Source organism: Folsomia candida, unplaced genomic scaffold (assembly GCF_002217175.1).
Source record: "Folsomia candida strain VU population unplaced genomic scaffold, ASM221717v1 Fcan01_Sc006, whole genome shotgun sequence".
NCBI classification, from domain to species: Eukaryota; Metazoa; Arthropoda; class Collembola; order Entomobryomorpha; family Isotomidae; genus Folsomia; species Folsomia candida.
In genome coordinates, this window is record NW_019091198.1 from 7,065,788 (window position 1) to 7,089,874 (window position 24,087).

General features: G+C 39.1%; 1 protein-coding gene across 4 annotated transcripts in view; it reads right to left on the minus strand.

The window, feature by feature from the left end:
* Positions 1–24,087, minus strand: part of LOC110851009 (paired box protein Pax-6) — a 32,364-nt gene that overhangs the window by 778 nt on the left and 7,499 nt on the right. For 2 of the 4 annotated variants that reach the window (XM_035852964.1, XM_022098635.2), the window contains exons 3-6: positions 21,119–21,259; positions 16,196–16,555; positions 13,918–14,135; positions 7,570–11,137 (exon numbers count right to left, since the gene is read on the minus strand). In XM_035852964.1, coding sequence (XP_035708857.1) covers positions 10,307–11,137; positions 13,918–14,135; positions 16,196–16,555; positions 21,119–21,259 — 1,550 coding nt within the window. In that variant the 3' untranslated portion in view covers positions 7,570–10,306. Of the gene's footprint in view, positions 1–46; positions 1,937–7,569; positions 11,138–13,917; positions 14,136–16,195; positions 16,556–21,118; positions 21,260–24,087 lie in introns of those variants that run through there. The other 2 variants (XR_004835149.1, XM_035852965.1) reach the window with 2 other exon arrangements.

Below are 24,087 nucleotides of genomic sequence, written 5' to 3' on the forward strand. Positions count from 1 at the left end.
ATGAAATGTCAAGATTCATAATTTTACAAAATAAATATAAACTCACGCTTAATAATAGACATCGGTTCCAAATTCAAGTTAGTGAGATTTTCAAGATCCATCGGCTCATGACACCTAGGGCACCCCCGATTGTCCCCGCTTGATGTGGAGGACTGAGCCCAAGCGTAGAGGCAAGATCGGTGGAAGACGTGGCCACACCCATTGGCGACGATGGGGCTCTCAACTGCCGGTTCGATGTAGACGGGGTCGTCCTCTATCACTCCCGATTCCTCATCATTTTCCTCCTCCTCCATCACTACCGGTTCCTCATTTTCCTTTTCGTCCTCCTCTTCAGCCCTCACCGCCCGGCGTTTAAGAAATGAAAAGCAACAAGTTCCGCGGCCTGAAGGTTGTAAAGAAACTTGGCTCTTTGACGGCGACCTGGGCAAAGTCTCTGCCGACAACGACGACCTGAATAAACCCTTTGACGACGACGACCTGAGTAAACCCGCTGACGACGGCAAAGACCTGGTCAAATTCTCTGACAATGACGACCACCTGGTCAAACCATCTGACGTTGACGACCACTTGGTCAAATTCTCGAACGACGACGGCGACAGTGACAAAAGCTCGTCCTCCTCCGCCGGAACGGAGGGGGCTTCGCTAAAGTCAATACAACTCTCATGACAAATGACACAAGCCATTTTTGTCTTTAGTACTTGTTATAGTTAGTTAATTAACTGACTACTAGAAAAAACAATACAGAAGAAGGGCAGACTCGAAAGTAGAGAGGAGGCGGCGAAATTAGCAATAATAGAGAGAGAGCCAGTTGATTGAAGAAAATCTCGCTGCCGCTCCGTCCAAGCAATTCGCACTCAAAACTTGAAAGAAACAAGAAGAATACCCGCTCCTCAAGGCTACCCAATAAAATTGACATTGAGCATAAATTATAATTATAATAGTCAAATAAAACTCGGTATTTCTTTGTGCCTTCAAATTCCAAGTTATCCATCCACCACGTACGCAAGCTTATCCACATTTCCATCAGTTGCAGGTCAATACATAAGTCTCCAATTCACTATTTGCCAACACATACATTCCGTCAAAAACAATGTATTTATCATATCCTGTTTGAGTGTATATGAATATTAATCCATTGACACGGTCCCTAAAATCGTTCGGAAATTCAACCGATAAAATGAGACAACCGCATACATATGGGTTAGTAGTTCTAAACGCAGATCCGAGTTTTCCAAAATGAGATGGCATGTCGGCAGTCTCGTCTCACTCTATCAGAGCTGTTGTTGGTTGGTTGGGTCATGAGTTTGTGGGCATATTGAGACAATGAGATTCTCATCTGGATATCATACTTTCTATTCTTCCTTCGTTTTTTGCATTCTATTGTTTCCAATTTCGAGCAATGGTATATTACATAGCTCGTGCGGAATATTTATTTCTTAGCGTGTGCATGCAATCACTATCAATTAATATATTTTTTCACCTATGTAGAGTTCCCAAATCTGTTTTACCTAGGACGTTAGTATTGCTAATAAGTATGATGGTCTACCTATTTCTAATGTCATGGTTAGCCTGGTGCTTAAGTGTAATGAATTAACAATGCATCGGAATGTAATTGATTGACGTGGATTTCTCGACAATGCTTTGAAAAATCATGCTCAAGCAAACCCAGCTTTGACCATATTCTTAATTGTTATCAATACCGTAGAGGTTAATGAGAATGATTTGGATGGATGGCTCAATTGAGTTGAAAGAGAATTCAGTTTACTGGAATAAGCAGCGTATTTTTCACGTGGTGTTTTGATATGCTTCACGGCAAAGATATCGTGATGTATATATTTTATTTTTATGAAAAAATTCATAACGGCGACGAATTGATACCTTCTTCTCACTGTCCTTTTTGTCACGAATAGTCTTCTTATCATGGTTGCATACAATCCTGAAATATATAACATAAAGATTATTTCAGTCTCTTAAACCTGAATTCGATAAATTTATGTAGAATCGCATAACAAAAATGATGTTCCCAAATCAAACATTTTAAAGTACCAAATTTCACGTACCACACTGATTAATAGACATCCAAGCTCAAAGGACGGTATGTAATGTTAAGTTCACTTACATTCGCCTAACCATTCCGTCAAGCACTGCATGGGAAGGTACAATAACACAAATGTTGTTGGTGGGTCAAAAAGCTACGCGTCAAGTGACAACGAAGGCGTTAATTAAAGAGTTCAGTGGCTGGACTGGCGGTCCATCCAGCCGACCCATCGTTTGGTACATACACAGGCTAGAAGATTTACTTGTAATCTGTAATTCGTGAAGTGAGTGAGAAAATTGAAGGCGTCGAATTGGATTCCCATGAATCCACAGCGCTCTTCGTGGTCATGGTGGTAGGACAAAAAAAAGTTTGTGGCATTGTTGCAACGGATGGAATTGCGGGTGCGAGGTGAGCTTCTGTGCTCTCTGGTCACTCCTTGGCAGGCAGTGTGGGTTAAATTATTTGTCGAGAAAAGTATATATACGTCCTCCAAAGGAAAGATGAAAGAAAATTGACTTTGTGGTTCCCTCATAGCTGACGACGAGCTGAAAAGATGGTCCTGGTTTATTTTTTACTGAGATTATTTCAGTTGAGTTCTAGAAAATTTGAGTAAATATGTTATGCAAAGTGAAAATATGCTATTAACGTATATTTAAAAGAGACATTTAGTACCAGATATAATCGTGGATGAGTTTCCACACTTTATGAAGCCTCCTCTCCAGCGGAGTTCCACAAGACGAGTAATGAAGAAGAATAGCAGTCGTAATATTTTGTAACTGCCGATGCTTTTTTAAAGAGAAACATGAAGAAAATGTTCGCGTGCAGACTGGCAGGAGTCTTAAATATTACGCGTAAAAATGTATGCTAGCATTGTAGATTCATACCTGTTATTCATTAAATATCAATCGTCATCTGCAGACCACATATCAATGAGATCGAAGTCTGAAACATTGTTGCTTTGGTGTACCCACAATTGGGAATGGATAAGTGCAGTCATTAAATCAAACTGTTTTAATGCTACTCATATCTTAAAAATAAACGGTGACCCATCCGTCTGGCTTAAATCTACGGATTATATGTACTTTTCCTACTCGTGGTGTGGTGTGTGGACGAAGACGCATTGTCGAGACATGAAACATGGTTTGGATTTCAAATTATGTGTGTAGAGGAAGGTTATTTATTGCGCCAGGGACATTGTTCATTAGTCCATTGATCCAATAATAATCCAGCACGGGGAATAATCAGTATTACTTATTTATTCATTATTATTAAGACCAACCTTAGTAGTTTTTTGTCATTGCAGTGGAGTCAGAGTTCCTTATTGGTGACCTTATTTCAAGGATACTTGACTAATATGCATAATAGGTGCGCCACGTCTCAACTCGTCCAGTGATTCATGTCTCATGTATGCACAATGTCTTAAATCTGTTTGTATGCATTTTGATATATTTTCAATCTTCTACATAAATTTGTATCTAAAAGTTAAATTCGCAAAGTCGGGTTTATGTCTTTGGGCGAGTTTATAATTCCGGAAATTTGTTATTCCATTAAAGATGAGCATAGCAAATTTTGAAATATTCTCATATTTATAACCTCCTCGCAAATGGTAGCAAGTGTGACTCTAATGCGACGTAATCCTTTTGGAGCTACGATGAAACAGCAGAAATCACGAGAGGACTAGCTTTTCTAGCAATTGCACTGGTCAATTGTTCGACACAGAATGAAGATATGAAGTGTAATGATCCAAGAGCTATTGACTATTGTTAGGGTGTAAAGTGTGACATAATTTGATGGACAGCTTAAAATTCTTATATCTGATGAGGGATTGTTCCTGCATGAGCACTCGATGACTCAGAAAAGTTCACTAACCAATAATCAATCCCACAATGATTTAACTATACAATTGGATGAGCATTCTCCATTAGCGTCTAATTCAGTAATAATATTTTACTTGGCTTCGCACAGAGTGAAATTGAGGAATACAGAATTAATTTGGAATTATCTACTTGGTCTGTACCCATATCTTATGTATGTATCATGCAATTTACTAAAATTTGATGCCTAAAATATACAGGCAGCAATAATCACAATGAATGATTCTCATCACAACTTTTTCTAATTTACAGCAACATTACCTTGTTAATTGCTGCAACTGTGTCCACCACCAATTAACTCAATCCGTTGTGCAAAAAGTGATGCAATTACTCATTGTCAGTTTCAAAATTTAGAATCCGATGCGATGCGAGTATTAATATAATTGGTTATTTATTCCTTACTCCAGTTGAAGTTGTTTGTTTTGACACCACCACCGTCAACTCTTACGTTACGTACATGCAGTAATTTTTATTGGTAGCAGTGATCAATCAAGAAAGAAAAAGATAATTTTCCCCTGGGTCAAAATATTTTCATTTGCAAGATTCCGAGTTCAAATCTCTCGCATGCGCATCTTTCTCCACTGAAATCGAGTACAGCGTGAAGTGCAATTAAATAATTTCCTTCATTCGGCGTGAAGTTTGGGTGTTTGTAAAAAGTGAGAGGATCTCTTTTCCGTGATATCTCTACTTTACTACAAGTTCACACAAAATTGCTCTTTTTGCAAAAGTCTGTCTTCACACCGGGAATGAAGACGGAGAAGAGTGATGGCTAAATTTTGTAGAAAAGTAAAGTCCGTTTCATAATGTCTTGTTGGGTTCCTCCCATAGAGCGAGTATCATATCATGAGTATGGCACAAGTCTTGGTCCTTCTTCTTCAGGAAATAAATTGCATTAGGGATTGACCAAAGGATTTGCCATGGTTTCTGAAAATGGTCAGATCGTGATAGTTTAATATTTTTTGCGGTGGCCTTTCCCAATAGACCTTTTACACGAGGATGCTCGGCCACTCAGGGTGGTCAATGGTCACTCAAGCCATTGCTCTTCTTGAGGGGGCAAAGAAAATATCTCTAATTCGAAGCGATCATTAACGGATCATCATTATCCTCGCATTGAATCAACTAACTCGCCTTGGAGCTGGTAAGCATTTGGTAAGCATTTTCACAAACAGTCAAACCCCTTGATAGTCAATCATATTTTGGTGGATGATATTCGAGATTTTGTGGCAGGTAGGAGCAGTACAGTAATAGCACCAGTAGTAGAGATACCTACCTGAATACATACGCAGTGCAGGGTATGTACGTATGTACGTATGTATTCCCTGTACAGGCCTTCTTCCACTTAAAACAACCATGACCAAAGTGATATCTGAAATAACTTCAATAACGCTGCTGCTGCTGCTGCCCATGACAAATTGGTCCAAGAATTCGTTCTGATCCTGGGCGTCATTCTCTCTCTTTTTACACATTTGATCAATTTTTCTCCCTCGGACAAATCATCTCACACCACACTGTAAAATTAATGTAATTGAAGTTACAGACAAGTTTCCAGTGTGTTTAGTTTACTTTTTACCACAAACGCATTATCTCGGCCAATTCAGCCCAGTGGCATTTTTGTGAACAAAAGATTAGGTGGAAGAATGGACATGCTTTTGAAAACTGGGGGTTTTCTCAAGAGGAACAAATCTTGTTTGATTTGAAGTGATTTTAGTTTCCAACAGTGAAAGTCAGACCCAAACGGATTGAGTTACTCACTCAATACATAAATGCTTTTATGTAATGCTCGACTTTTACTCGAAATCGGGATGACCACTGAATACCTGAGAGAAATCAGTTGAGGCTACCACGGTGAATTGGGTATCAGATGTGTAGTTGTGGTGCTCTTATCTTCAAGTATTTTCGATTATGGGTAACAAGGCTGCTGGATAAATGAAGTGAGCAGCGTGCAAATCGGAGTACAGGTGTTTTAATGGTGCTCAGAGTGACTGGCATTGTTTGTGGTTTTGGTGAATTGGTTGAATTCCGATGGGTGATGGGGAGAGAGAGGTTGTGTGAATAGGTGATGCAAGTCAGTGCAGTCCCATTATCTCATCTCCATTACTTCCTCAGCATGACTCTGATCAAACAAGCCCCAACTGATCTGTCCCAAGACTACCCCTGTGCCTTTCAGTGGAGAATAATGGGGATAATAATATTATAATGATAAAGGGGAAGAAAAAGACAGGCGAAGTGGGGAGTGGGCTACCAAAGTTCCTTGGCATGTGCATTGCCCTCTATAAACACCCTCATTACTCCTCCTGTCTCGTTATACTTTGATTAATTTTCAATTGTTGAAGGTGATTAATTAGGAGAAGTCAGCGCGAAAATCTCATCAACGCGACAACTACCTTTCTATTGTCTGCTCTTTGATGAGCTCCGTTTTTTCTCTCTCTCCAGGCTCTTCTTCCTTCCTATGCTTATGCTTATGCTCGTACTTATCTACCACCACTCACCACCACAATAACCTATCATCCTTCCATCTCTAAATAAAGATAATGCTCCACATTCAACGCCTCTCGCTCGCCTCGACTTCCTTCAAATTCTCATTCTTCTACCGCGACTCCAGAATTTGCTGACTTTTATTTCCATTATGCAACTCAACCCTTGTCCGCAATAAATAAATAGTAATAATTTCGCAATGTCACTCATTTAAAAATAAATATGCACAAATGGAACCACAAATTTATTTGAAACGTGGTCCTACACAATTTCCCACTCGTAGGAATTAAACTCGAATTTGCGGTGCTGTCCCCTTAATACCATGTTCATACACATGCAACCTATTCTGACTCGTTCAGCCTTCACCCAAGCTCAACAATACAAATGGACATGCACTTGTTTAAATTCTTCTGCCTCGTCCAAAATCATGTTTTGCTCATCCAAGCGAGGATTAAAAATCAAAAGTTTGAACTGATTTGTATTAACTTTCTGTCATGTTATCTCTGTTCTCGCATCCATCCATCTCCCTGTAATTAGTCAACTAATCCTCATTCATCTTCTCCCTCGTACCCATTATCACACCTCTTCCATCATCGCCTCTGTTCTTCACCACCTCTTCAGAATCCTTCGTCTTCTAATCCACTCACACATTAATACGCTTGCACCCCTAAAAGATACTTTTCCTCGACGCATTGTTCTTCCATAGGCTCCACCTAAACCAAATCTACGTACGTACTTAAATACTTCTTGAATTTCCTGAAGATTATTACAACACAAACTAAAAACCACTACTTCTGATGCTTACTTGAACACTCGTCAAGAACTTCTTCACTTACATACCACCAGCACACACACACACACACGCTTTCATCCTCGGAAGAAATATCTCATCAAACTTTTTAATTTTTTTTCTTCTTCTTGAGCAACTCGATTCTTGTATGAAATGAAATCATCTCAGTGTTCCAAACCAAGTCTTGTTGTTGTTGGGTCTTTTTCTTGGGTTCAACCAGACTGCGTGGCTGCTTCGGGGAATGATTAATTTTCATGAGGAACTAACACTGTTAATTAGCTGTTGATTTTTCACACCTTGTTAGTTCATGCGAGGTGTGATCTAGATGATGATGATTTATTAGGTGGTAATTGAGTGAAATTTTTGAAAAAAGAAAGAAACAACAAGACACGTTCATTTGAATTGCGACAATTCCATTTTATTTTTTACACCCGGTTTTAGTTCGAGTAATCTTGGTAATTTTGCCATTAATTTGAAATTCTAGAATAGTATATACATACATTGGGCTAGCCTCCTCTGTGGACGTTGATTGGACAAGGACCGTATGTACGTTTTCTATTGTGGTTCGATGTCGGTTAATTCGATCACTTACGGTATGTATTTATTTATTTACTACTTTGTCATTTATTGGAAGTGGAAGTACAATTTCAACTGGTTCGTTCTTACTTAATTTCTTGATGATTAACATTAATTTAATAATTCTACAAAATAAGTTAAAAATCCAGTCATCATTTAGATATTTATAGTAGACGCGCCTTTAATTTGATACTAAATTATTTGTACATATATTATCTTACTTATTTAATTCGAGATACATATATGTAGCAAAAGGTATGCATAAGTTACGAAAGATTAGGTACCACTTACACATTAATTGTCTTCTTAAATAACTACTCAACTAAATTGGTATTTATGTCACAAACCTAATATTTGGTGCATTTTCAGCAGACTATATATGACACTGGGAATGTTTTACCGGAATTACGGCTTTACCACGCCACCATCACATCATCCATAATAGCATTTCTCCACCAATTTATTTATCATAATACGCCAGAAGAAACCCTTTTATTAGGATTTTCACCAACTATTTTTTTACTTTATAAGTATTATAACAACAATTTTTTAATAAGGAACTCTATTGGTAAACAAGAGGCTCGTCGCGCAATAAGGGCTGCGCTTACATAAGTAAATAATGCAACTATTTAGCGTTAACACTAAATCATCGGTATCATTGTTCTTGTATATGTTTTTTTTAGCTGATCGGCATAATTTAATTTTACACTAAGACATGGAACATTTCACGGGTGGCCTTTTAAAGTAGTTGTGGCCAGAGAAGAGATACAGATACGTCTGTTTTGTCCGTCTCATTTTCTGAGGAAGAACACCTACACGTTATTTTATTCTTTTTACGTACTACTACTACATCCATTTGCGTGAGCTGTTTTATGCTCAGGCTTTAAAATACTGTGTATGTATGTAAGTGGGTAATCTCATGTATAGTATTATTAATTCTTCAATTTCTATGCGTGTTGTTTAAATTTTATGTGCACCCTGACCACGAACTAATCATCCTTATTTGCATTGACGACTGATCGAGACCATAATATTGAAGATTGCGTTGCGTTAAGTAATGGATCTCTTGAAGCAGATTTTTTCCCCTAAATCTTATGCACTTTGCCATGCACACAAACGGCAAGGTTCGTACAGTGCGTGTGTATGTATGCTATCATTCGACTTCATTGTTTCCAAAGGGGTATCTCGACTCGAATGGGAAGAGAGATCTTAGCATGCACAAAAATAGGTTCAGTTGCAAGTTCAGTTGGCGAAGCTATATAAGAAGCGTTTATAATTCACATAATGGAAATGAAATTGGTATCTGAAGAATGGTGGCTGGCTGGGTGACAAAAATCAGTTTGACACGCTCAAAATTTACGTGCACACATTTCTTCCAATAGAACAGTATTAAGAAATAAATAAGAATGTTGTTGCAAAATTGTTGGTAGTTAAGTTATACAGAAATAAACCAATTATTAAGAAGTAGCTGGAATTGGACAATTTGTTCATTCGACAGAAAATAGGGGCAAGTTGGGAAAACTTTGATTAAATTAAGTCATGATTGATCATTGTTCACACACGCATGTGCTTACTTTTAAGTTGCATCTTTCGGTTTTGGAAACAAAAATGGTAATTCCTCAAATAACTGACTGCTCAAATGCACAAGAAGCATGAATATCTATCGTAATTTTCTTTTTGAAATATTTGAAGCATATTTAGGATGTAATTTTGTATCCAAGTACACATGAATCTCCACCTGCCACGCTTCAGATTCTGCATTATTATAGTTTAAACTTTGAACTTGATTATCTCAGTTGGAGAGTATTTCATTAATGAAGCATCAAATCAATTCAGCGTTATAAATAAATGCACCCGAATACTTGAAGCACAATGGGTACGTACGTAAGTACGGAAAAGTGATTGAACGACTGAATGAGTGTCCATCCTTATTAACTCGAAATAGTGGTGGTGTCGGATGGACGAAGGAATGCGCTGCCTGCTTGTACGATCGAACGTATTATTATTCCTTTCCTTAAAGTTGGGTAATGACATTTGAAACCGTGAAATGAAAATGAAGGCTGGGTTTGATTTGATGTAAACATAATGGACACAGGAAAAAAGAATCCCAAAAGTGCAACTCTGCTCAGTCATGATAGTCAAGAATGAAGAAGACGAAGGTTTTTGTGCGTGCTACTAACAATGGTTGAAATACCAATATGATAGTCTCCATTATTTCATGGACAGGAGAGTGATGTTGAGGTTGCTAAATATCGGATGATTTTGTTTCCTTTCAAATCTACTTGCTTGCATCATTTGATATGGAATTACATGGCAAATTTACGTAGTTGCCTCTCACATCGTTGGTTATCTTGCCTCTCTTATATATGTTTGCATTCAAATGTCTGCACTATTATTTATGGTATGATAATTCCCCACTTGGTTGATAACCATATATAATAAATTATACGTTTCCTCTGAGAAAGGTATCCAATAAAAGTCGTCATACATAAAGCGATAAAGTCATAAGATTAGATAATCTTACTGGATAATCCTACTGGAGAGACTGGATAATTAATTGGTACTCTTTCTGCGGATCAGCTTCTTGTTTTGTTCTGGAGAACCTAGTTGTTTTTCGGGAGAAAGTCGTTCCCGATTGTTGGAAGCCTTATTGATAACTGGTGGTGATGGAGATCTGGACATTGGGGACGGAGTGTGTCTCGAGGAAGAACGGTTATTACCTCCTCCTCCTCGTCCTCCCCCACTGTTATTGTTGTGAACGTAGTGTTTCTGGCGAAGGTCGTACGTTTCGGACTCACAGTCACTCATGTCGACCAACTCGGAAGACTCAGAGTTAGGAATCGAGGGTTGTGGGGACCCTGGCCGATTGTTATTGTGAAGATGATGGTTAAAGAAGAAGCCGGGCGTGACCAGTCTGTCCATCGCTTGGTTAAAGCTTGGCTTGAGGTTGAGGGCTTGATGATGGAAGTTGGGTCGAATGAAGGCGCTGTGTTCACCACCCATGACCAGTGGCAAGGGGATATTTGCCGGTGGATGGAGGGTCGACGGAGGTTGGGTGGAGCCGTGCTTCTGCGTGAAGGAGGAGTGGTGGTGGTGGGGGTTTGAGGTGGAATGGTGGGTACGGCCAGAGTGGGGTGAATCCGGTCGTCGACTTGCCGAGTGGTGGTTGTGGTGGTGGTTGTGATGATGATGGTGGTTGTTGTTGTTGTTGTTGTTGGAAGTGGTGGTGGTGTTCTTGAAGGAGGGCGGCGGTGGGGAAGGAGAAACCGCCGGGGAAAGTTGGCCATCGGCACTTGGAGACGTCGAAGAACGCATTGTGAAGGGCTTCAGCAAATTCATCCTTTGATGTCTTCTCCATTTGGCTCGTCTATTGGAAAACCAAACCTGAATTGAACAAACAAATAGTTTCCCAAACTAAACTCTTCGCAGATCCCGAAGAAGTAAGTGGTAGTCTATCTAGCATTAATTACGCAGATAGTCGTCTTCGTATGGAGTGTGGGATTTACTTAATTGTGGACCGTTTCATGGAGTCATTTCTGAGTAACCTTATTAAAACTGCCCCCAGTCATGACTCGTGGGGAAAAAGGAACAAGTTTTACCAAGGATACCAGCAATGTCTCAATTATACAGATATTATATTTAGTTATGTATGCAGCCAACAACTAGCTCGCTTCCTGTGTTGGCTACAGTACAAAGTAAATACACACTCCATTTTGACAATTTTAGCGTTTTACAATAATTCAGCTTCAGACAGACACGAACCGCGTAAAATAATGGTAGTAATGGTTTATTAAACACTTTGTTGAGTTGGTCATGCGGAAAGAGGAACAACATTTTTGTGCCGAGTATCAATTATGACGACTGAATAATGCACACATCAGCTCCAACTAAAACAGTGTGTGCATGTACGAACATATATACGCTTATTAAACCACGTTTTGTTTCTGGCCGAGGGTGTTCCTGGATAGCGAAGGAGGAGGAGGGTTTGTTTTAATGAGAATTCGAATATCTGGTAATTTTCCAGATCTCAATCTAACGATGCCCTACACTACATGCTCAGCCCTTTTTCCAGCCAACCACCACACCACGCGAGACCAACCAGTACGTATGTACATAGTAGCAGATAACTTTTCCACATAAGTTGCTGCTCCAGCCAGAGGACAAACTTGGAAAGGCTGCAGAGAACCAAACGTTCAACAATGGTTCGTAATTTGTAATAAAATAGATCTCAAAGTTGGGATGTGATGCATGAAAATAGCGGCAATATCTCATGGAGAGAGTGCGGTAAGAGCATGTTAACAACCCCCAATTAAAGAATTTAACAGGCTGACACTCCTCGAGTTCAGTCTCCTGATGACACCCGGAGTGTTCATTATCCATGCCCAGCAGAGTCGTCTCGTCTCTTGGTCCCTTCCACTACGTGGTAGCCGTGGTGGTGTTATGCAAATGTGGTGCGCCGGATGCCGACGGATGATGCTAATACGATGACCAAAGTTTTGTTATTTATCACTAGAATCAAAGGTAATTAAGCAGCCTTCAACCACCACCATCGCCATCTTTGCTTCCAATTCCGTCCACCATTCGGTCCATTGGACGCTGGATTATTTAATTTCACACCTCGACAGAATTTACCTTTGTCACAAATGCTGGACAATGTTCAAATGGATTAAGGTATGAAAAATTACAGATTTTCTCCTAATCATTCATGAGGTGAGCACATTGTGGGCGGCCCGTTTGATCAACTTAGTGTTCATTAGTGACTCCAACAAACAAACTAAAGCCAGGTCCGATCTCGAGACAAGAGAGAGTTTATTATTCGTGTAAAAGAAGAAGAAGAGTGACAACAAATTAAATAATGTTTACCCACTTTTGCCTTGATGTAATACGCTTGGAGACGTATATATAAAACAGCTCTCCTGCTTCAAAAGATTTCCCACAGCAAGCTCAGTCAGCACACTGCGTTATGCACTCTTTGAAAAAAGCTGTCCAATAATTGATGCAAAAAGTCTTATCGTCATCATCATCATTGTGGTCAATATAATTCATAGTACGTACAACTATCTATGTACATACACTCTTGAGTAATTCCAGCTCTAAACATTTCAAAAAACATGGTCTGTTTGCTGAAAGGAGTTTAATCCGTCTAAAATACTACTTAATTTAGGTATGGACTCCAACCCTGCCTGCATGTCCCACAATTACCTGTCATTACGCGAATCTCTACTTGTAACCCGTCAAATAAACTTTTTATGGATTTCCCACCCACAAAAATGACTCGAGAGAAGTGCATGAAAATGTGTCATGAAATAAATCAGTTTGATACTGATAAGATCCTCCTGCCATAAAGCCGCACAGATAATGTATGCGTAGTGATCTTACGCCATGTAGGATTTTTATAGGGGAGGAAAGACTTCGGAACATCATGATGTTGGCGTACGTATACACATGTAGCAATTGAAGAAAGGGTGAAAAATGATCGGATCTCTCGGAGAGAGAATAATGTGCTTAACTATGTCTAATGCCTACAAATGACAGGAGTCAGGAGAAGCACACAATTCCTCCTTCATCCCCGTATAAAAATCCACTAGTGAGACTCCTTCAAAGGTGATATTATGATTATGATGCTGAGATCAATTTCCATCTCTCTCTCAACTCTTCCTCCTCTCGAATAAACAGAGGAAGAGGAAGAAGAGACGAAACCCATCCGTGATATGCTGACGATGATGAAAATGTTTATCTAGACAAGCCAATCCAATGTGACTGATTGTCCCTGTTGTTGGACTCTGCTTCACATTCAAATAAATCCCTTGGAATTCCCAATCATCGAATTAACTGCCATGCCAAGGGTCACCTTTTATCAATGTCCAAACCCAAGAGTATGACTCATGCAAGGACAAACACCACCAATTTTAATCCAACGAGTACATCTTCATCAACTAAAAGTGCATAATATTACACTGGATAAACGGCTACCTCGTCGGCTTGGTCTTCGTACCTGTAGCTGATTCATTGTACACACAAATTCGGCAAGTTCAATTGATTAAAGTGAGAGCTGCGGTTCTCTTAATCAATTAAGTTGCTCGGAGTAGAAAGCGATAATTTGTACGTAAATATCTACGGCAAGAGTTGGACAAAACAGGAGACAATAAGGAAGAGGAGTTTACCTGAACTCTGGCCTCTGAGAGATTGGTTTTGGAGGCGAGTCGCTCTCTCGTCGTAACGCATGGGTAGTGAGATTTCTGGAACTCCTTCTCCAATTCTTGCAGTTGCTCAGGAGTGAAAGTTGTCCGATTGCGGCGAAATTTTGGAACTTCCCCATCGCTGTCCGTCCCACTAATTGCTCCGAGGGATGCATCTTCAGAGTTGCGGCTCTCAACCTCAACTGAAATACCGAGAAATTATTTTACTTTAATTGGCTGGTTATGTATCAAAATATGCTTCTTTTTTAAATAACGTTGTCTGCACCGTATGCATTTGCACCTCACCATTATGCTAACATAATGGTTCACTAATCAAACCAAATCAAGTGACATCATATCCACGTCCATCATCATCATGTCATTATTATTATACAATAATCTAAAGTGTGTAACAAAAATTCAGTCCATTTATTTTTGTGCTCGAGGCCTAGATTTAGCTGTAACTTTTGAATATTTTTACTTGAAATTTTTACCGTGAACCGAAGATGTCCTAATCACAAGCATCCTAGCAATGGGATGAAAGCTTGAAATAAGTATCAATTCAAAGAAATTGCAGATAAATTAGGATGTGCCGGTATAACTGTATAGAAATTTATTACACAAATTTCAGAAATTGAAGGACAAAACCGACCTGGGTGACCCAAAGGGGTGTCCCAGAAAAACTAAACTTATAATCATGAGAAACCTGGAATTAACAGCCTTTCAAAAATGTGACCGAACTTTTGCTACATCCTTTAGTACCAATATGGACATAGTTGAGGTTGACAGAGTCAACAATAGAACACAAATACTTGTCAAGAAGAAACTAAGAATACATAGTAGCCATGTACCACCAGAAGCAGCGAAAAGTAAACATTAATAGAACTGCAGTGTAGAAGTCAAGTCCATGAAAATCAGTGAATGTGGACTTGTCAGTTAACGCCTACTCTCAAGAATATCTTTATTATTGTGACTGAGGTGACAGGGACAAGTAATGGTCCAGCACATTATTTGATTACCGATAAAATCTCACAAGTTGTCACATCACAAAGCAATACTACTGCGATTCAATAAAATCCTTACCTATTTTTCCACCGTGAAATATTGTAATGGAATTTCTTCATGCTTACACTTCCCAAGTTATGCATGAGGACTAGCCTGATTGACTTACTCGATTTTATGAGATATTACACATATCCATCTTGAATGTAAATATGTTTTGTTGGTTTACAAATCAGGACGAAGGTGCAATTCCGCATCAAAATTCCAAGCTGATTGATTTACAAAGTGTGAATATTTTAACTTCTACAGGCGAGGAAAGAGAGCGAGAGATGGGATAACGCATTATTGATAAACGTGATATTATTTAATCACTTATCCTTCCTTCCCGGTCAATCTTTCCCGGTCAATTTTTTAACCGTCCTCGTGGTATGCAAATGATTTTGAGTTCAGAAGGTGTAGATGAAAAATGCCGGAAAAAGTGTATACGGTCCATCGCCATATAATAACTGCTGCATGCCTCCCTTGCCATCAGAGAATTAACTAATGCTATTATTGCTCTTCTCCTGGTTCATTTCCCCAGTTAAAATTATATCGGAGCAGCAGCGTAAAAATAATTATGATTAGCATACCTTTCTGTTTCAGTGGTGGTGTGCTTCGTAGTACGCACGTCAAGTGTGGTCAAGAGATAACCATCAGATCTCATTATGAGATAAAGAAGCAACAAATATTTTTTACACGAGTCTTTCTCTTGAACATATAGCGTTTGCTTATTAATTGTCGATAACTCATCCACCAACCAACTCGAGCCATCTCTCTCTCTCTTGCCCGTTGCCCAAACTCTTTTTAATTTATCAACCTCGTTTTAATCACTCTTTTGTTTGCTTGCTCGCTTTCCTCAAGCATCCATTAAAAAAGTCTTGTTGTGCTAATAATGGTTTTGTACAAGGGTGTTAACAAGCCCAGCATAATGGACGGACACCAATGTAAAATGTAAAAGTCGGTTGGATAAGAATTCAAATTTCAAATTGTCCTGTCATGTTCAACTTTTGAGCAAACACATTTTTTGCTACCGTAGCCCAGATATGATTAACACCACGGAGTGATGATGAACGAGTATTTATTATCTGTGCATTCTGGAAAACCCCACAAAGTGAAAAGACTTTGAAGAATAGTCGTGCTACGGTTTCTAAATAGTGCATTATTTCACATTCTAATTACCTATAAGAAATTTGGTTATATTCGAAATGCATTTTTTTCTTACCATTGTGGTTGCGAATGCTGGGACTCTCATTGTCGGACGAGGAGGGTCGCGTGGACGATGCTGAGTGGCTGCTCGCATGAGGGAGATCGGTTGTGGACGTGGGCGGATGGGCGACGGCGGATGCAGCCGCTAAGGAGGCAAGGGCCGCGTGAGGGGACCCCCCTGGATTTCCCGCCGAGGGTCCAAGTGGTGACCACAAATGTGCCGCTGCTGCTGCCGGCCAGGGGAAAGCGTAAGGATGATACAAACCCGCATAGCCGGCAGCACGCGCAAATTCTGCGGCTGCTCGCTCCGCCGCCCGATTTCGGAGGATCCGATTGATACTTGAAACACTGGGGGCCGTGGCGTTGGTGCAGACTCCTATGTGAAAATTGAGAAAAATGATTTAATAGCTGTTGTAACATGGAAATGAGTACAATGTATGCTAATCAGAATCATGCTGTACATACTTCATCACAATAAACCTACAACCCATCAATAATGTACATATATTTACATATTTATAAGTTAATATTTGCAAATTAATAAGGAAAAAAGGTACTAGTTTCAAGAAGCCTCGTCTTTATTACTACAAGTTGAGGAAGGGGTTCTTCTTAGATAAGAGCCAAATGCAATTGTTATGCATGTGCAAATACAATTTGGCAGATGTTGTTGACGACATGTAGGTAGCACCTCCGTAAGATTGCCCAACGCAAATTGAATTGCACCAGCTACCACTTGAATTTAAATAATTTGTGAACCACTACAGCGTGAAAGAGGTTGTAAATCAAGGTAATGTAAGCAGAGTCAAGCATAACAAAACCTTTCACCCACCGCTTTGGCAGGCAATACTTTGGCACTTTACTCGCAGCAGCAGCAAAGTGTGCTTCTTAAATATTCTGCTAAATATGCGACTGCAACTTAAGAGTTGGGAAAGGTTTGATTGGAAATTCATAAGACGAGGCAACGGGAGAGTGCGTCATAAAATAGAAATCCATTACAGAAAACAATGATTATTGCTCATCCTTCATTCCCTCTGTCCACCCGGTCTTGTATTATCGGCCGTTTAACGACTTATCATCAGCTTCTGCATTTTCTTTCACAGCTTTTCAGCCACTTGCCACATGGACATTCATGAGATGCGAGTTATTACGAATTATAAACACAACAAACCAACGTTGTTAAAATTTAAGGCAGTCAATCTTTTCTTTTCTCTTCCTGCGCCGTACCATAAATTTCCAAAGGTGAAGAGGAGTGAAGTCCAGCACCATTTCTACAACAACGTCACACACGACGCGAGAATGAATGGGAGGACTTTTAGCAAGCAGAAAAAGCATTATCAAAAGTTTTGCATGCGTATTTTTAGCTTCTTTTTTCAAATTATGATTGCATCCTTCCTCTCACTTAACCACAACACCTGACAAATTAACTGCACACACACAATTAACTGGTTATTACTACCCAATTGAAGACAAACTCGTGAAATTGGTGCCCCTGTCAATGACCAACAACAACATTTTGTATTGTTTTTCTTTCATGTTTTCTATACAAATTTGAGCGAGGCTTTAATGAAAACTCGTTTTCACATGGTAAAACTATAACATGCAAAAAATACAAAAAGTGACAATAATCCCATCATGAGGTCTCGCTCATTACTCAAATTATACATACGTGCAGGACATTCTCAATATTTGCTTATGTAATAATATTGCATAAGCAGGCATTCACGTTGCTTAATTGACGAATGAGCAAGAAACCAATTATTTTTGGAGGATGAGAAGATTGCCATATTTACGAAGAAGAATGCATCCACAAAGGTCGATCAGGTAGATCATCTTATGCGAAATATTTGTATACAATCTCTCAAAATCATCGCCATCACAGAAACACACCTTCCTTTCTTTTACACGTATGTGCATCTTATTTACTCAATGCTGAAAAGTTTGAATGAAAGTCGCAAATTGACAAATGACCACAAGTCCTTGCTGCTGGAGTGCAACATGATACCAATAAAACCGGTTCCACTATGTTACAACTCTTGGTCACCACTGATATTGTATCAAATATACATTTTATCATGTGGGATATTTTTCGTTTAAATGGAAACCTGATTCATCCAGAGAAAGTAAATCCATTCACAACTCTACCCAGAAAAACTTGAGATCTTGAGTATGCTTGAGATTCCTTGTAGATATCGTCAATCATTCGAGTTCATCTAGTTTCATTCAGGAAGATAAGAAGAGATCGATTGGATAGTGTAACTAATAAAAAATGCATGCAAATTTTGAAGTTGGATTATTTTCTACAAAAAAAAATATTTTCTAAATTAAAAAAATTAGAGAATGTAATAATCAATTTAACGATATTATTTGGCATTGTGCGTTTGAAAATTGTACTTGAAAAAATTGTTTCGACCTCACTTTTTATTTTTGTTTTGGCCATCACTCATCACAATTCTGACTAGTTCTTGAATGAAAATGGGGAAAACGTTGAGAATGCGAGATGTTAGTTTTTCATCGAAAATAACAACAAAAGCCCATTGATTCTTGAACAAGAGGAGGAATTGGAGGTGGTGGTGGCGTTACAATCTAATTCAATGGATCGGATTAACTTTGTTAGAACAAAATGAGATTTCTTTGTGTTACGAAAGGATCTCATTAATTTTGATTAATGGCTTTAGACACCTGTCCTCGCTCCTCGAAACCTTTGCCTCCAGCAAATTTGGCCAACTCACTCCTCTGGTCGACGCAAGCCCTTCGAGCTTTTATGGCTTCAACCCTTTCTAAGTTTAGCACCACTTTGCCAATTGTTATTTTCAACATTTAATAATCTATTTTCAGAGCCCCTCATTACAAAGATAGGAATGGTGCCATATACTCAAATTCGCTTATGCTAAAGATCGAGTGCATGTCATATTTCACTTCGCAAATATGTAGCTTCACTTCCACATCACAAATTACACATTCTCGATCGACGCAACAGTAACATGATCGAATTTGCTCACCACCACTACTGTACATACATAAATATGCATACATAAATATATGCCTGCTACTACTACCCACGGACGGATGGCTGCGCTGATTGATCGCAATACACGAAGGAATCAAATTTAAAAATAAGTTGTCATTGCCCAGAGGATACGAGAATGGAAGCTATAGAAGAGCACAAATCAATCTCGACATGATTTGATTTGCCTCGTCAATTGTGTACCATTCATTGTTACCTGGTCTGCCTGTGAGCCGGGGAAAATACCACAAATGCTCATAAACTCGGTGAGTTCAACAACCAAAGATTACCACGCATTCATTGCCCTTACATGCGTTGTATGCATCTGTTATTACGACGCCGTGCATACCACAATTCTACACATGTACGTAGATGTGAGCACAATTTGAGTCTCTTCTTGCGCCGAAAGCTTAAATATTGGGCGGTAACGTAAACATTGAGCATAAACATCGTTGACTCAAACTAAATTAAGCTTGGACGAGGAGGAATAACATAATGGAGAAATGACGGCGATGGTGCTGGTGGGGCAACAATGAGTTGGTCAAACAAGGGACGAGGAAGAAGAAGCAGTCAAGAAATAACAAAGCCGGCAGACCAACTCGGTTGTGCGCATTATTTTATTAATATAACCGCAACACCACTTCTATTCAAGGCATAATTAAGAATCATGCAACTCTAACTCCTTTCTCATGCCTTCGTTTATGTGCACATTATTTTATTACGCTTAAATCAAAGCCTCTGCTTTTGTTTTTCCGACGATATGCAAAAGTCGGACATCACACTGCCACAGGGTTGTTATTAGAAAGGAAAGGTGTCCTTGTTCTTTGTGCGGAGAATAATGAATCAACTACTAATTCCTTCTGCTGTTGTTATTTGCCCATTATTTGCTTAATTTCATCAAGTCCAAAGGCACAGAGAAGAAAAGCGCTGATGGAAACAAAGACCTGGGTAATTAATGCATCACACTTTTCGTAAAACAGCGACAGTTTGACTGGACGCGAAAATAGGTAAATTCTCAGCAGCGAAAGTTCAATCTACTCTGCGATAATGGGGATGCAATAGCATAAAGATACACCGTATGCGAACTGGTAGGGTGCACCAAGGATTGATGACGACGAGCTAAAAGACGGCTTAAATTATATTATTAGTGAGAGTGAGATGTCGTCGTCGTTGTCGAAGAAGAGTTGACTGTATGCCTCGGTTGGTTAGTTCCTTCCAGTTGTTGGTCACCCATTGAACTATAAAATGGAATAAAAGTTGGTAGTGTGAAGAAGACGACGACGATGAAGAAGACGCCGCTCCTCTACCACCACACCCAGCTCGAGTGAAGTTGTCTCTCTGCTGGTCTGATTTATTGGCCACATCCAATGCTTACAGATTAAAGTCGCGTCTCTTCACTTATCTGATTCTACACGTACACATCACACCGAACCTGCTTTTGCTGAACATCATCTCCACCACTTGGCTAAATAACCCACTTATTTTCCCCTTAAAACTCTCAGAAGTGGGGACAGCAGATAGGAGAGCGTTGGCTGTTTAGCCATCGTTGGTTAAATTGAACATGTTTTCTTTTGGGTGTATGGAATCCAGTCAATTTCTGAATAAAGAAATTCGTCACTTCTTGAAGCGTAAATCTTAATCTAGGTGTGTAACATTGTGGACAAGGTGATACGGACAGAGTGAAAATGAGACATTTCTGCATATCTGCGTCACATTTATGTGGCTTCGTAACTTTTGCTTGCTCTTTGATTCGAGACAAAACCCAATCGTGTAAACGAAGTTGTTGGAAAGTAGACTTTTATGACTGCGTGCTAATAAATCTTTCTCTATTCCTAATAGATTAATTGCATAAATAATAAATATGTGAACAAGGCGCGCATCATCCACATCAATGCTTACATGCACAAGTGCATGTGTACCCTGTTAAATTCTTACCTTCAGATATTAACCGCTCTCTAATTTCCCAGGCAAATATGGTCGGATTTTCTCGTTTGTATTGCTCAATTTTTGCAACAACTGTTGGCGTCGCCACTTTTGGTTTGCTCCCTCCAATGATTCCAGGTGGTCTGAGGGATCCTTAAAAGAGAAAAAGAAATAATGCGGTCAAAAAATTGAACTGCCAAGAACATAATTTGTATTTTCTTTCATGCATACACCACAATAATCTCATGAATTCCACGCGATGATGATACCATGATACCGCAAATGACGACGACCAATAAACTTGAACGGGACTTTGTACTGATATTAATCAGCACCTTAGAAGAAGACGGTGAAAAATTGTAATATCAAGAAACGGGCAGAAGAGGGGGATGGATAATCAAATTGCTTTTATTAATTGAATAAAATGCTCCAACTGAATAGACGGCCGCCGTGACAAATGATTATTTATATGTCCGATCTTTCAACAAGCGACCACCGCAAAAGTGTTTATTCATGTGTGAATACCTGTCATAAGGCCTGTCACCTCCTTCCTTTGCTCAACTAGACTGACTCAAATTAATTAGTAAACTTTTTCTACCACACACACCGTCGTCGTCGTCGTCGGTTGTTCAACATATTTACTAACCAGACGACGTCAGCCAAAATTTTATCCTTCATTGCCCCCAACCGCCTGCACATCTACATAATTCTATTGCTATTAATGGTAGGACAGCACATTGGCGTTTTTCTTTCATCGACAACAACATTAGTTTGCGTTTTAAGACCATCGTTCATAAATAATTGTGGGATGGTCACATGACAATAAATGTATCAAGAAGCACACACACACTTATAAAAGATCAATACATTCATCTTTTTGTGTATGGCTGGCTTAAAAAAACTCTCTGTGTGCCTAAATAAATGACCCAAATACTTTCCACGTCCCTTCTGCAAATCCATCGTGCATATTTAATATTTACCGACTTTTATTATTGAGGCAACTTGACACCACCAGGTTGTACTTAAAACCATTCATCACGTCACCTCACCTCAACGACAACATGGATTCATGGCAAGAAAAAGAAATTAAAATTAAGCATGCGGTGGAATTAGTACAATTTTTAATTCCTTAATTTCTTGATCAAATCGTGCAAACGGTTTGAACATAATGAGTTCAGATCATGTGAATACGAAGGTACTTATATAACGCGCATCCTTTGTCCATTGAATATCATATGAAAAAATCAATCGACTCCGTACAGATGAGGGGACGACGACAGATGGTAATCAAAGATGAGAATAAATCTCTCAAGCAGCATCAACCTTCAAGTTTGCACTTGCAATACAATCCATCTTTGTGTTGTCAAGTAATTTTCACCACCACGGTGAGCAAGAAATGCATGATTAGTCATGACCATTTCAATTCTGTTGATTTTAGTGAAGATACCCAGAAAATAAATGAGCATGTTGGGTTGAACGAGTAAGTAGCAGTGGCACCACTAGAGAAACATCCGTAATAATGTGAAATCAATTTGCAACTGCCACTCGACAATCTTCTTTTTAATCGCTAAAATTATTCCGTCTCAGAACGATGGAGAACTGCTTATGCCGACCAACCCACCACTGCTGCTGCTACTTCTGCTACTACTACTTGTAACAATAAGAGATGAGAAAAACAGGTGTAAATTGACACGTCTTCTTCTTCTCCTCTTCTCCAAAAAGTCAACCTTACGACATGCATGCACATCCATCCATATGTATCAACCACGAAAGTTGGCCTGGTTGAAATAAATAAATATGCACAGGTTGGAATTTTATGAGGAAAACTTTTAGCTTATCAATTAAGCATTATCTTGGCTATGTTTGAATCAAGCAATAAATCGTGCGACTTGATTCGGAGAGGAGGAGAGATGGTCTCATAAGAATAACAAACGAGTCGACTTGCCGAGATATCTTCATTTCGCAGGAAAAACACGACACGACGACCAAAAAGTTACTTATGAAAGACAGGAACAAACACACTTGAAAATTTCCAGTTCCAAAATGCGACGATGAAACCATACTTAAAAATGCAGCCAGTTAACAGCATCTATTGCATTACCTTACCGTATGTACCAAACTGGTCATACATTAGTGATGTGTGCACTTTGTTTACACCTAATTAGATATTTATTCCTCCTGCTCATTCTCATCATCATCAGGTAACTTGCATTGATAAAACTTGTCGACTAATTTATGTATCTCTCTCTTTCTACGATTTAAAAGGGAGTAGTAAATATAATGGAGTCAGGCTTTAGCTTTTTTTAGTATTGTCGCGATAACATGAAATTTAGTGATCTGATGTCTGTGGAGTCGATATAAATACTTCAAATGCGACAGGCAGCATTTCCCAGAGTGCATGATTCACACAACTTTTCACATATTTTAGGCATATATTTTGGAAATTACATCTTTCATGAATGATCCTCCTGCTCCGAGTGAGTATTAATGAAAGGTGGATGGATGGATGAGCTCATCAAACTTGGCTCCTAATTGACTATGACTCCTGAACATCAATCGTTGAGATTTTTCTGGTCGGTTCTAATCCCTCTCTCGTTTGCTTCTCTTATTAATGGAGACTGACGGTGGGGAGCAGAAAGGAATATTAAAGAGTTGATTTTGTCTTGATCTAACAATTTAAAATGAATCCAATCAAGAAAATTTAGGGAAAACTGGATTTGCTCATCTCGTGCATGAGTAAATAGATTTGACTCTGTGAGAACTAACTAATCGCCCGTAATCGCCGTGTAAATGAATGTGCTCTCATTTGACTTGAAGAATATTATGTTATTGTTCATTCTTCTCTCCGCGCTGTCTTTTTTGTCTGATGCTCAATCGCTACTGGTTTTACGTGGCATTTAGTCTTCTTCTTATCCATTCTAATTCTGAATTGGATTGAAATAAATAATTGAAATCATTTCGCACGCAATAACACTTATTTG